The 13,803-nt window shown below is 54.7% G+C and overlaps 1 protein-coding gene across 1 annotated transcript in view; it reads left to right on the forward strand.

Annotated features, from left to right (window-relative positions):
- Positions 1-713: 713 nt before the first annotated feature.
- Positions 714-13,803, forward strand: part of SH2D3C (SH2 domain containing 3C) — a 28,854-nt gene continuing 15,764 nt past the window's right edge. Inside the window, exons 1-3 of the mRNA XM_036260790.1 lie at positions 714-850; positions 2,717-3,173; positions 13,076-13,115. Of these exons, the coding sequence (XP_036116683.1) occupies positions 814-850; positions 2,717-3,173; positions 13,076-13,115 (534 nt within the window). The 5' untranslated portion in view covers positions 714-813. The remainder of the gene's footprint in view (positions 851-2,716; positions 3,174-13,075; positions 13,116-13,803) is intronic.

Raw genomic sequence — 13,803 nt, forward strand, 5'->3', positions numbered from 1 at the left:
TCACCAACCTGCTGTATGACCTGGGGCAATCCCTCTGCTTGCCTGGGCCTCAGTTCCCCATCTCTGTACAACTGGTGAGGTGGACCAAATTATTTCCATGTCCCTGGTAGCTTGAAAAGGAGCAACCATACCCTGGTGGGCACCAATGTAGTGCCAGGCTTTGCACCAAGCACTGGACACTGAGAGGTGGGCGTTGCAAATACCCCTGCTCACAGAGAGGAAATCGGCTCAGGGAGGTGAGTGCTTTAGCCAGGATCACATCGTGACGGAGTGGCCAGCAGGACTTGAACTTGGGTCTGGGGGGGGCCAGCGCCCACACGCCTAGCCCCAGCACTCTCCTACCCACGGCTGCCGGTCCACCCCCAGGCAGGCTTAGAATAAATTGCCCTCTGCGCAAGCCTGACCCCCGGCACCCTCCTAGCCCAAAGGCCAGACCCCCTGACAGCTGTTGGCAGGTCCCCAGCGGTCCCCAGCGGCCCCCAGCCCAGTGGGCCCCATTCCCAGAGCCTGTGGTTTGTTCCTTGGACCTTCCAGTCCCATGGGCTGGAACCCGGCCCCTAGCCCCCCTTGCTGCTGAGGACAAGGAAGAGGCCCAAAGGAGCCTGGACTGGGGGAGGCCCAGCCCCCACCCCCTGCAGAGAGGATAGGGAGGGTGGGGCTGTGGGAGTTTCACTGGTTTAAAAATACACAGAGGAAGCCAGTGAGAGGGTGCAAGAAAGGGGAAGGGGAGGTGGGGAGGCTCCTCAGCGCTGATGTCCAGAGCCTTGAGCAGCCACTTGCCTGCAAGCCAGCGGCTTTGCTCCACTCGCCAAGATGACAGAGGGGCCCAGGAAGGCCAGCAAAAAGTTCAGTGAGTGCACTGTCCTTCAGCCCTCTGTCTGCCTGTCTGTCTAAGCCTCTCTGCATCTGCTTCTTTATGACTCTGCATGGTTTCTGTTTCTCTTTCTGTCCGTGCCTGTCTCTCTCTGGGGGTCTCTGCTTCTGGGTTACCATCTCTCTGTCACTCTGGCCCCGTGTCTCTCTCTCTCGGCGGCGTGGCTCTCCATCTCTGTGCTTCTGTTGTTTCTGTCTCTCCCTACCTCGCTCAGTCTCTCCATCCATGGCTGTGTCCCACCTCTGGCACTGTGATCTCATGGAGCCGGGGAAGACCGCCCTATACTCCACCTCTGGGCCTGGTTCTCATGGGGTCTCACGCTGGGTGGTACTGGGATAGGGCAGGGATGTGTGTATGTTCCCACCAGCAGTGATGCTGGGACTCAGAGCAACTCAATGAAAGGCCACACCCACCCACTGCTGTTTCCCCGGGTCAGTCTGCTCCTGGTCCCAGCACATTTCTATTTCCCCTGAGTCCTGGTTTCTTTGCTCTGACAGCACAGCGCGTGTGTGTGTGTGTGTGTGTGTGTGTGTGTGTGTAGGGCAAGGATTATGACTCCATCCCATAAATGAGAAGACGGAGGTCCAGGGAATTGCCTGAGATCATATGGGGCTATAGACCAGGGCTCCATCATGTTCCTGGACTCTGGGCCTCAGTTTCCCTCCTTGCTCCACTATTTCCTCCAGACCCCTGGTGCCCAGGTGACGAAAGCAGTGCTGAAAAAGGAGGCGTCCCTCTGGCTGTTGGTACAGTTTCTGGCCCATAGCTTTCTGAGAGCAGAGCTTCGGTGTTTCGTGATGTTTGTCAGGAGGCGGGAGCTAAGACCAAGTGAAGGGCGGGCAGGCTGCAGGAGCCGCAGAGCACTGACCCAGCCGCCCAGAGCCCCGGGCTCCTGGCAGATGGGGCCCTCTTACCCATATTCCAATGCGGTTGTGAGGACCCGAGGAGGCGGAAGATGCTGAGGATGTGGAAAATATCAGAGTTTTTTCCTTTTTGCTTATCTGGAGGTGTAGGGAGGTCAGATGGTGGTGGCTTTGAGGAGGGGTAGTCCCACAGCTGGGGACAGGAAGGAGGAAATTCACATGCACCCCTGCAGAGATGAGGAGATGGTATCACCGGAGCAGTGGTGCCTGAGTTAGGACTGAGGGCTCAGCTGACAGGAAGGAGAGAACCGCAGGGACTGGGACCCTCAGGCTCTTGACTATCCCTTTCTCATTTCATCCCCCACCCCAGGTGCTCACACGCCTCCTCCCTGCCCTAACACACACATACGCAGGCCCACACACATGCAACTTCGCCTACAGGCCGTGTAACCTCAGGGTTCACGTCACATCTCAGCCTCGATCTGCTCACCTGGGAAATGGGTGATTAAACTTGGGTCGCTGAGTTGTGCTGAGAGTTCACAAGGTAATGTACGCAGCAAGTTTGACAAATGCAGAGGCATTACTGTGATCATCATCATCGTCATCACCCTCCTGACTTCCTGAGGATATTCTGTGTGCCAGGCACCGTGGTAAGCATGTCTTTTACATGCTTTTCTTCAATCCTCCCACTGGCCATAGGAGGTGGGTACTATAATTTCAAGGTTACTGATGTGGAGAATGGGGCTCAGAGGGGTTAAGTGATGTGACTAAGGTAGCACAGCTAGGAGTGGAAGAACAGGGAGTTAAGCCCGGGGCTATGAGGCTCCAAGCTGCCAACTTATACCATAATAATTAGGGGACGTGTCAGTGAGCCCTGCCCTGTTTGAACCGCAGGGAGTCAAACAGCATGAATCTGTTATTATTATTGCTGCTGGCGTTGTCACGAACTGACTCCTTTCTCTTCTCTTCCCCCCACCAGAGTTCTTCAAGTTCAAGGGCTTTGGGAGTCTCTCCAACCTCCCTCGTTCCTTCACTTTGAGACGGACCTCAGCTCCCATCACTATCCAGACTAACCTAAAGCCTGAAATCTTTGAGACCACGCAGGATGACATGGTGACAGTCCCCAAGAGTCCCCTGGCTTATGCCCGTTCCAGCGACATGTGCAGCCACATGGGCACCATGCCTCGCCACAGCATCAACAGGTCCAGGGACCGACGACAGGCTGCCCCGGAGGCCCGAGAGGTGCCCCGAGGTCTGCCTGACCTCCCAGGCGTGGAGGCAGCCAAGGAGGTGGTGGTGGGGACCAAAGCCCCCCTGGAGGACACAGAGGTGAAACCTAACCCTTCAGCAGTAGAGGTGGGCCCCACAAAAAAGCCTGAGGATCCCAAGATAGACATGGAAGAGGAGAGAGTCCCCAGGAATGTGCCCCCAGAAAGGTAAGTGCCTACCAAGGGAAGGTGAGGGCGGGACCTGCAGGGATGGGGTTTTCAGTCTCCTGCCAATAGAGTCTGGAGAGGACCCCCCAACATACACATGTGACTAAACACTCACATCTTAACCAAGTGCTTTATAAACCAGGCACTGTGCTTAGCCCTTCGCTTGCAATTACTTCTTAAGAAAAAAAATTGGGGAGGAAATACTCTTATGTCCACATGAGGAAACAGATTCAGAGAGGGAAAGCCATCTGCCCCATTCAGGTTGCACATCTAGCGAATGACAAAGTTAGGATTTGAACTAAGAACCACCTGACTCCAAAGCCCCAGGCAACCTCCAGCATGGGCGCAGCTGCTGGTTGGGCTCCAAGCCCAATCACTGAACCCTGCCCGCGGCCCCCATATCCGAATCACCACCCTTAGTTCTGCTGGACAACACTGCTTCACCTGGTCTAGAAAACTATTTGTTACTTAACTTGGTTATAGGATGAGTTGACTTCATGCAAAAATACAAATAGTTGCCCAGCCAGTGTGGCTCAGTGGATTGAGCGTCCTCCCATGAACCGAGAGGTCCTGCTTCGATTCCCATTCAGGACATATGCCTGGGTTGCAGGCGCAATCCCTAGTGGGGGGCGTGCAGGAGGCAGCCAATTGATGTGTCTTCCTCACATCAATGTTCCTATCTCTCCCTAAAAAAAAAAAAAAAAATCAATAAAACATATTTAAAGATCAATAGAAAAAAATACAAATAGTGATGATATGGTCATAGCTCCCATTTAGTAAGCACCCATTTTACTGGGTGTCAAAACAAATGTTACTCACTGAAAACTGTAAAATAATCTATGACTAGCCCCGTTTTACAGATGGGGAAACTGAGACTCAGACAAGGTTGCAGAGCTGGGATTTGAACAGGAAACTGCTTGCTTCTAGTGGCTGCACACTCAGCACCCCATTGTACCCACCCTACAGCCATGTACTCCATGCCCTTGGGAGACCCGTCAACCCCAACCAGAGGAGCATTTTCAACCCTAAGAGGCTTTGTGTAAATTACACTGATCAGATGTACTTATTGAAATGCAGAGAACAAACAACAACGGCGGAGCAAAAGTAACTCTGGGGCTGATTCTGGGACCTTTCTTGAATTGCTTTGCCCTGAGACACAAAAGCACAGCTTCTGCGTACCAAGATAACTGAACCTAGACCCACCCCGCTTCAGTGGGGAGCAGAACTTTGTAAAGCTTCAGAGTGGATCCAGCCCAGACTCTGCCTCTGACTGCCTGCTGTTGGACAAGTCTGTTCCCTTCTCTGAACCTCAGTTTCCTCATCAGATAAATGGGCATAACGATAGCACCGACCTTGTAGCGTTGTGGTGATAATTCAAGAATAATACACTTGTTAAATCTTAGCACAGTGCCTGGCACACCACAAACACTCAATAAATGGGGATGTTTACGTTTATAATTAATGAAACAATGCTTTCCACCATCCCAGGCTGCCCCGCCATCCGGCATGGCCTGCGGTTCCCTCCTAAATTCGGCCTCATTCCGGCGTGGGGGAGAAAGGATTGCCTGTAGGGGAGGGGCGTTCTGAGGCAACCCAAAGTCTGAGAAGGACCCTGGCAGTTTGAGGGAGCCGGATGGGCGGGGTGGAGGGGCGTGGTCTTTCCACGCCGCGCCCGGGACTGTTGGGGAAGCTGGGGTTGGAGTCGGGAGGGGCGAGGCAGGGGTGTGTGCCAGGGGGCGTGGCATTTCCGGCCCGGGACGCTGACAGATGGGGAGAGGGCGGAGCGAGACAGGAGGTGAAGGGGCGTGTCCATGGGGAGGCGTGTTCTTCCCAGCCGGTGGAACGGCCCCGGCGGGGGGCGTGGCTTACGCCTCAGGCTCCGCCCCCAGAGTCCTGCTCTGGGCTCCGCAGCTCTGTGGCCTGAGAAAGGAGGGAGCCCTTGGGCTGAGGAGGTCCTCGGGCTGCAGGCGGTGACCACGGGGAGCCATGACTGCAGTGGGCCGAAGGTGTCCCACACTGGGACCCAGAAGGTGAGTGACCGAGCGGGGCCGGGGGAGGAGCCGCGGGGACCCTAGTGGTCTGAGGGAGAAATCAGTGCCCCTGAGGCAACTGACAAACTGGTGCTGCTTTAGCATCAGGGACTTTTGGTGTAATCTGTACCGTTCTGTCCGGACACGAGTTGGGCATTTATTTCTCACAACAGTCCCAGGAGAGGGGCACGATTATCATTCCCATTTCGCAGATGAGGAAAGAGAGGTTTTCTGAGCCCAATTTGACACAGTAGCAAAGATCAGAACCAGGGTTTAACTCCACCTTCCTGGCCCATGCCCTTAAAGGCTGGGCAACCCATTCCTCTCCAGCAGGGCCAGGGCCTCTGGGAAGGATGCTGTTGAAAAACCGTCAGAATGCCAAGTCTAGGACCCAGCCTTGCCCCACGGTGGGCAGGAGCCCTGTGGCCTTGCGGTGCCTCTGGCATCAAGCATGGCTGGAAGCTGTCAACAGAAATAGACTCTTCCCCCATCCTCTAATCATCGGGTGTATCCAGGGGTCCTGAGGGCGGTGGCTTAGCAGGTCAGATTGAGCCCCCTCCTTGTGTCCTGGGACCCAGTGTCCCGTGCTGCCGTTCTGCCAAGTAGGAGGCTAGGAACTGTCGAACATTTCCAGGCGCCCCTGAAGCCCAGCCCTGAACTCCGGGGCAGGAGAGCTGCTTTGCCTGTGTGATCTCAGGCTTGCCCTGCCCTACTCTGGGCCACAATTTCCCCAGCAGCCCAGATGGGCCTGGGGTGGTGTCTGAGGATCCATCCAGCTTGGGGAGGAAGGCATTTGAGAACTACTACTGAGCAAGACAGGGGCCTCCTTCCCATAAGGGTTCCCAGGGGGATGTTCCCAGTGGTTGCTCGGGGAGCAGCCTCAGCTAGTTCTCTGTCCCCTACCCCCTGGGAGGCAGGGTGCACCTGGAGCAGAGGGAAGGAAGGGGAAGAGGTGAGGCTGCAGGAGTTTCCTGGTGCCCAGTTCCCTGCTGAGATCATGGGGATGAGGAGGAAGGAGGGAGGAGGGGCCAACAACACAGGGAATGAAGGGCCTTTAGTTCCCAGAAAGGAGAGTGCCAGCCTAGCCTTCCTCAACTCCCAGGACCCTCTGCAGGGGAATAGCTAATCCAGAGACCCCTGACACCCTTCCCTCTCAGGAGAAAGCAGAGACCCAGAGAGGGAAGGGGGGCTCCCAGTAACTCCTACCCACATCCACACAGGAATCATCTGGCCAGGGCGCCACCAGAGGTGATCAAGATCTGGCTCATAACTGGCCAGGCCTTGTCCGGAGCTCCCAATGGGCACCGTCTAACATGTGAGCCCCGTGTGTGTGGGGGGGGGCCCTATATGCTGCATTTTCTCAGTGAGGAGATTGAGGGTCCGAGAGGGGAAGGGACTTTCCTGGGGCTGCAGAGATTATCAGAGCCTAGATTTGATCCCAGAACTGACCAACTCCCAAGCCCATGCTCTTAACAATGAGGCCAAAAAGCTCAAATGCTGTTTTTATCATTATTTCGAATGACTTCCTGTAACGCCCTGGAGAGCGGTATTAGGAGCCCAGTTTACAGATGAAGATACTGAGGTTTTGTAAAGTTAACAGGTTGCATGAGATCACACAGTTAGTTGAGTTGGAATTTTAGTCATTTTAATATTTGCTGAGATGTAACTATGCCCCAGAGACTATTCTAGGTCCTGGGGAGACAGCGGTGAGCACAGCAGACAGAACCCTGTCCCCCTGGAGCCCCACTCCAGTGTGAGAAGACAGATGATTAACAAGACAACGAGTTATATAGTCAGAAGAGAAAAGCGCTATGAAGGAAGGTTTAAATGGAGCAAGGGAACTGGTCTCTGGGGGAGTGGCTAGTGGTGGCAATCTAGGAAGGATAGGGCTGAGGGTGGGAATGTCTCCGAGAAAGTGATGTTTGAACAAAGAAGATGAGGTAACAGTTCCTCTTGCTGTCTGGGAAGAGTGTACCAGGCCCAGGGAACAGCATGTACAAAGGTCCCCAGGTGGGAACATTGGCATATTGGAAAACAAGAAGGGGGTGGGGGAGAGGAGTGGTTGGAGATAGGTCAAAGAGGAACTGGGTTCAGATAATGGAAGGCCAGGAAGGCTGGGCAAGGACCTGAGCGTCATTGCTGGCCTTGAGCAGAACAGGGCCCCACTTTGACTTGGGTTTTCAAGGACCTCTCTTTTGGGGAGAATTTCAGTGCACTTCTACTCATTGTAAAGTGTCTCACCCAGGTGTCCTTTTCTCCCACCCGAAGACCCAGGCCCCTCACCCACACTCCCAGGGCTGTTCAGAAAGAAACTGAGACCTGGAGAAGGTGGTATCCCATAGGGGAACAGGGGGCACCCTGTGTTGCCTGTGCCCCCACCCTGATGCCAGGCATTGAGAACAGGCCAACCCCCCCCCCCCCCGTTTCCTTCTGGAATGTTGATTCTGGTCCAAGAATTCCCAGTGCTCCCCAGAGTCCCACGACCCTCTCGGCCCTGCAGAGTGACGTCAGCTGCTGGGCATCTGGTAGTGATTACCCACTGGGGGAGGGGGCCACGGTGGGCCCAGCCTGTTCAGCCTCGTCAGGCTCAGGGCGGCTGGTCCTTGTCTTCCGAAGGGGCCCAGCTGCTCCTGGCTCTCATTTCCTGTGGAGACTTTCTCACAGTCCTTGAGACCCCCGGACGCCTCGGGCTGTGGGAACTGTGCTGCTGCAGGAAAGATGGACCACCCTGCCCCCAGCTGGAGCCACACCCCCAAATCCTCGGGGAGCTTGCTTGCAGAGTATGGGTTCTATCTGGGGTGAGGGCTGGGGAGGACAGGGTTGGATATATCAGCAGCTCAGAGACCCGCTGACTGTATATCCTTGAACTCCCTTCCCTTCTCCGAGCCTCAGTTTCCCCATCTATAAGGTGGGGACAATAACATCTGCTTCACAGGGTTGTTGTGAGGACTGGATGAGATCTGGCAGGTAGGAACTTTATCCTGGGTTTGACCCAAGGAAGGACCAGTACACGGGAGCCACTCACGATGCCACCATGCCCACGTTGTAGAAGAGGAAACTGAGGTCTGATGAGGGGAACTTGTGCAGGGTCACACCGATTCCTTCCTCCCAGCTGAGGCCCAGAGGGCCTTCTCTCTGTCCATCCCCACACCATTTCCTCTTCCTGACATCAGTGCTGGGCTCCTGGTCTGGATGCAATATTATTTTTCTTTGCCACCCCTCCCCAGCTTCTGCCCCTCTCCACCCAGGAGCAGTGTCTGTTTTCCAGGGGAGACCACCTCACGCAAGGAACAAGGCAGCGCGGCCAGACCTGTCTGTGCAGCTGTGTCCTGGGTCACGGCACACGCTCGTTTCCTCCCCTGGAACGTGGGGCTTCCAGCTCAGACATTCGGTCAGCATTCAATAAGTGCCTTCCCTTTGCTCTTCTCCCAGATTTGGAGACTCGTTAGCAGCTCTCAGAACGCAGAGTCCTCAGCTCTGCCATGGGAAGAGCGGCCCTGATTTGCTCTTCTTACAAGGCTAAGATCCTGCTGGGAGCTCACCCGTCAAGAAGACAGAGCGCACATGGCAGAGAAGGAGCAGGCTTATCCCCGGGACGGTGGTGGCCCATCTTAGAGGTAGCGGGGCAGGACAGGAGCTAAGCCAAGAGCCTTCCTGGCAGAGGATCTCCAAGGTCCCGTGGCAGGGTGTCCCCAGAGAGTTGGGGCTTTCTGCCCCACACTTTTCTCTGCCCAGGACCTTTAAGGACTCAGGAGCACGGAGCACTGTAGCTTCTCTGCCAGGGTCGAGTGAAGGTCAGAGTGAAGGAAGGAAAGAATCTGCAGCACCCAGCATTACAGGTTGAGAAATCTCCATTGGTCGGGGGGACAGAGAGAGGAGCCACATGGTCTAGGGACCCTCACACCCTTCCTTCTCATAGGATCCTTATGGCCACTCTGGGAAGACAGTTATAATATGTCCATTTCACAGATGAGGACGTTGAACCTCAGAGAGGGGAAGGCAAAGGGAAAGCCGAGAAGCAGAAGGCAGCAGTTGGGGAAGTCTCCACTTAAGGTCATATGAGCAGGCCTCGGTGCCCAGGGCAGCAAACTGGGGGGCAGATAGAGGGCAGCAGGCAGGGGGCAGAGCTGCCTTGGGTGGGGAGGGCCAGGGTAGAACAAAATGGCAGTCTCTCTCCACTGCCTGTCCTCCAGGATCCCTGGGAGAGCCGCACCCTCTCTTCTTGGCCAGGATGGAGCCCTGAAGATGAAGCTCAGATTTAAACCTGCATTGGAGAGATAAAAGATAATGGGCTTTAATTACTGCTCATTAATCTAATTAACTAAGCTGATATATGCGATAAATGGTATCAGTTTTCAGAACAAATCAGTTAATATGGGCAATTAAAGGGGCTGGTTATTTAAATAATTAATGGGACTAATTAATGGGACTAATTCAGCTCAATTGTCACTATTATTTATTAATTGATTTCACAACTAATATTAGCGGGGATATGCCTTTTAAGTCCTTAGAATAAGGAATAAGTTAATTAAGTAATGGAGCTGAGTGTTTAGAAATGAAAGCTTTGATTCTTCATTTGCTCATTACAACAGGAAGTAGAATATTCTAGAAATCTCCAAGCAAGCTGAGATCTGCAATCTAAGTAGGAATTACTCTGGTCCTAAGGAAAAGAGGAGGTTCCAGGCAGAGGAAACATCATGAGCAAAGGTTCTGAGGCTGGAGGGAGCAGCAGTCTTTGGAGGACCTGTGAGGCGGTGGATTGCAGGGAGAGTTAGAGGAGAGGGGGCGGCTGGCAGGGGCCGGCCACAGAGCGCAGAGCCGCTGTGAGTGAGGACCAGACTTTATCCGTAGGATTGCAGGGGCTGCTGTGACGTTCATTCATTCAAAAGACATCTTTATAGGGTACCTGGCACTGGCAGATCTCGATCCTACCCTTGTGGAGCTGAGGGTGTAGTGAGAAGAGAGGCTGTGCTTGAGGTCGGACACGTGGTGGGGCTGGTGAAGTGCGGTGGGGAGGCACTGAGCAGGGGGGGAGGGGGGGCCTTGAAAAGGTCACACTTTTAGGTGGGTGGCCAGGGAAGGCCTCCCTGAGGAGGGGACATTTTAGTCAAGGCCTGAAGGTGGGGAGGGGGAGCTCAGTGGAGATCTGGAGGGAAAGTATTCCAGCAGAGGGAACAGAAAGTTCAAAGGCCCCGGGGTGGGGACAGAAGCCAGCAAGAAGCCCAGCGGGGCTGCACAGCAGCGTGGTCAGACTCGGGGTGGGAAAGGCGGTGAGCTTGTGAACGTGTTATGAACACTTTGCCTCTTACTCTGAGTGAAACTGGGGACCACTTCCGTGGGTGGGAGCAGAGAAAAGCCATGGTCTGGCTTTTATTGTAATGGGACTGCTTGGGCTGCTGAGGTGAGAGCAAGTCACAAGAGGCACAGATGGAGGCCACTGACAAGGTAGTGGCCATAGTCTGGACAAGTGATGGCAGTGGGTGTAAGCAGACGCGGTCACCTTATGTCTTGGAAATTCTGGCATGTTGGAGGGGGTGGGGGCAGCAATGAGGGCTCTGCCCTGAGCACCCACAAGGCCCTGGCCATCCCATCCCACCTGGTCCTTGGTGCAGCCAGTCCCTCCCCAAGGTCTGCTCCTCCCCCCACCGCCCGAGGGGAAGTGGACAGGAAGCTGGAGGAAATGCTGGGGTGATCCCAGTGTCCTGGCCAATCTGTTCCCAGCAGTGCAAGGATTTCCGGGCTTGAATGACCGGAAATGCAGGAATGGGATGCCTCACCCGGGAAGAGCAAGAGCGGTGGAGGTGAGCAGGGCAGGGGTCCCCAGTCACTGGACAGAGACAGCCCAGTGGCTCGGGAAGCCTGCTGTGGCTGGGCTGCAGCCTGGAGGACTGTCAGAGGAAAGACTTTACAGGAGGGAGGTAACAGTGGAGGTGCTAGAATGGCACAGCCAGGAGGGCTGCTGCGCTGCTGCTCAGCCACGGGCCTGGCCTGGGGAGCGGGGGACGCCCAGTGTGGAAGTCGGCCCTGGGAACACATATCTTAACCATGGGTGTTTTTTTTTTAAGCTCAGCTTTTTTGTTTTAAATTTATTTTATTAAATTGACTACATTTAAATTTAAATATTGCACTTCTGTATGTGAGGAAGCAGTTCCCCTGTGTTCAAATTCTTCCCCATTTTGCAGCTGGGAATAGCTACTGAGGCCTGTGCTAGGCAGAGAGTCCGGGCCCAGCCTGACAGATCAATAATAAGGACAGTGATTAACACTGGTTGAGTGTTTAGTGTTCATGCATTCCTTTAAGCAAGAAATATTCCTTGAGCTCCTACTAGGTACCAGGCACTGTACTGGGGGCTGGGGTCTCAACAATGAGAAAGACAAAGTGGAGGTGTCAGGTAATTAAGAGTCAACAGAGAAATGTCAGGTGATATTTCGGGCAAGGATGGAAGCTGCGAGAAAAACAAAGCAGGGCAGAAGGAACGGCAGGTACCAAGGCCCTATGGCAAGGATGAGCTGGGCAAGGAGGCCGATGTGGCTGGGGAAGAATGAGGGGCAGAGTGAGTGAGGAAGGCATGTGGGGGGTGATTGACAAGGAGGGTGATTGGGCACCACCAGGCCTCACAGCGTCCTATAGGTCGGGGAACATATTACCCCCTTTAAGCCTATTTTTCTAGCATAATAATGGTACTCTACTCTCACAAGGGAAGAAGCGTCTAGTTTGGATGCTAGATGACATGGCCAGCCATCTGCAGGCCATGGAGAAGGGTTTAGATTTTGTTCTTTGAGAGATGGGAGGGTCGGGGGTGGTGTGGGGTCTGAGGTCTTCACCCCAGTGCCTTCTGGTGGTGGCGTGGAAGCTGACCGAGGGGTGTGGGAACGAGCAGTGAGAAGGCCCTGTGCTCAGGGAGGACAAAGAAGGTGGCCCAGGTGGCGCAGAGTGGGCACGTGGGGAGAAGTGGTCAGGGTCTATTTTGAAAGGAGACTTGCAGGATTTTCTGATGGATTGGGTGTGGAGTGAGTGAGAGAGGAGGCACAGATGACCTTAGGTTCTTGGCCAAGCAAAGCAACAAGAATGAAACTGACATGAACCGATGCAGGAAATGGGTGTGGAAGCAGGGGGGTTGCAGGAGGACCCAAGAGTTCTGTTTTGGATATGACAAGTTCGAGATGATGTCAGACATCCAAAGGAAGATGCCAAGGAGGCAGTTGGGTTTATGAGTCTGGTGTTAAAGGGGCAGGTCCAGGCTGTGTCAGAGAAGAGATGTCATTGAAGGCCAGGGACGTGGGGGGGGGGGGGGGGCGGGGGGAGGTGACTCACAGTGGCCCTCATGGGGAAAAATGATTTGTTTGCCACCCGGAGCACAGCCGCCCTTTCCTCTGGCCCCTTCAGGCTCCATCTTGGCCACCCGAAGGCAGAGGGGACCAACTCCACCAGCAGTGGTGCCACAGTGCCAAGCAGCCGCTGAGTGGGTCACTTCTGAAGTCAGGGAGGGTGGAGGGAGAGCACCAGGGGAGCCGCTGTCCTGCAGCAGGGTGAAGAGTGACCCAGGGAGCAGGCCCTGTGTTAAGCATGGAACATCCATCAGCTTCTTGAGTCCTCACAGCAACCCAGTGAGGCAGAGGCTGTCATTGTCCCCTACTAACAGATAGGAAATCCAGGCTCAGAGAGGTGAAGGGACTTGCCCAGGGTCCCACAGCGGGCGAGTGGAGGAGCAGTCAGGCCAGCAGATTCCAGCAAGTGCTCAGCTACAGTGCCTACCCCTCCTGCCTCAAGATGAGCCTCTGAAAACTGAGGGCCAGCTGCTGGCGCCAGGCAGGCGAGCAGCTGGGGAGCCAGGCAAGGCTGGGGACAGTCACCTCTCTCTTTTCCTTCCAGGGATGCTGGAGAGCCAGAGGCTGGCGGAGACTACGTGAAGGTAAGAGGGGCTGGGCAGGGGGTGCTGGAGGGCTCTGAGCTTGTTTCACGAAGGGCAAAGTCGTTTTCTGAGCCTTGTTAGGAGCTAGAGCTCACTGTCCATCCCCAGGAGGAGAGGGTCTAGAGGTCAGGGCAGCCCTTGGGGTCTGGTTTCATTCCCAGTATCTTCTTCGCAAGCCTGCCATCATTCTCTCCCTGCCCCGCACCCAAGATGTCCCAATGCTTGTTACCAGCGGACCCCACTCCCCTGCCAGCTGGACAGCGCCCCGAGGGTGTCTGTGCAAACTCCACAGGGCTCTAATCCCACCCAGTCTCTGAGCATGTGCTGGTGTTGGCATGTGGGAGCAGGAAAGGATGACTCAATTCTTTATCACAGACACATTTGTCACAAGCTTAACTTGTCCTGGGGGCTAGGAATGTCAAAATGTTGTTTTGAAATAATGTTGATGACATAACATTTTGAGTGCCTACTGTGTGCAGAGCCCTGTGCTGGCTGTTGGCCCTGGAAGGGAGACCCCTTCGAGCTCTGGGCATGAATGAGGTCTTTGACTTCTCCCTCATCACTGGGCAGGGAAGGCCTTCTTTGCCCACTTACTGATGGGAAACCTGAGGCCAAGAGAAAGACAGTGACTTGCTTGCAGCCACAGAGCTACTACGGAGGAGCTAGGATTGCAGTCCAAGTTTACCTG

Source organism: Molossus molossus, unplaced genomic scaffold, assembly GCF_014108415.1.
Source record: "Molossus molossus isolate mMolMol1 unplaced genomic scaffold, mMolMol1.p scaffold_m16_p_14, whole genome shotgun sequence".
NCBI lineage: Eukaryota > Metazoa > Chordata > Mammalia > Chiroptera > Molossidae > Molossus > Molossus molossus.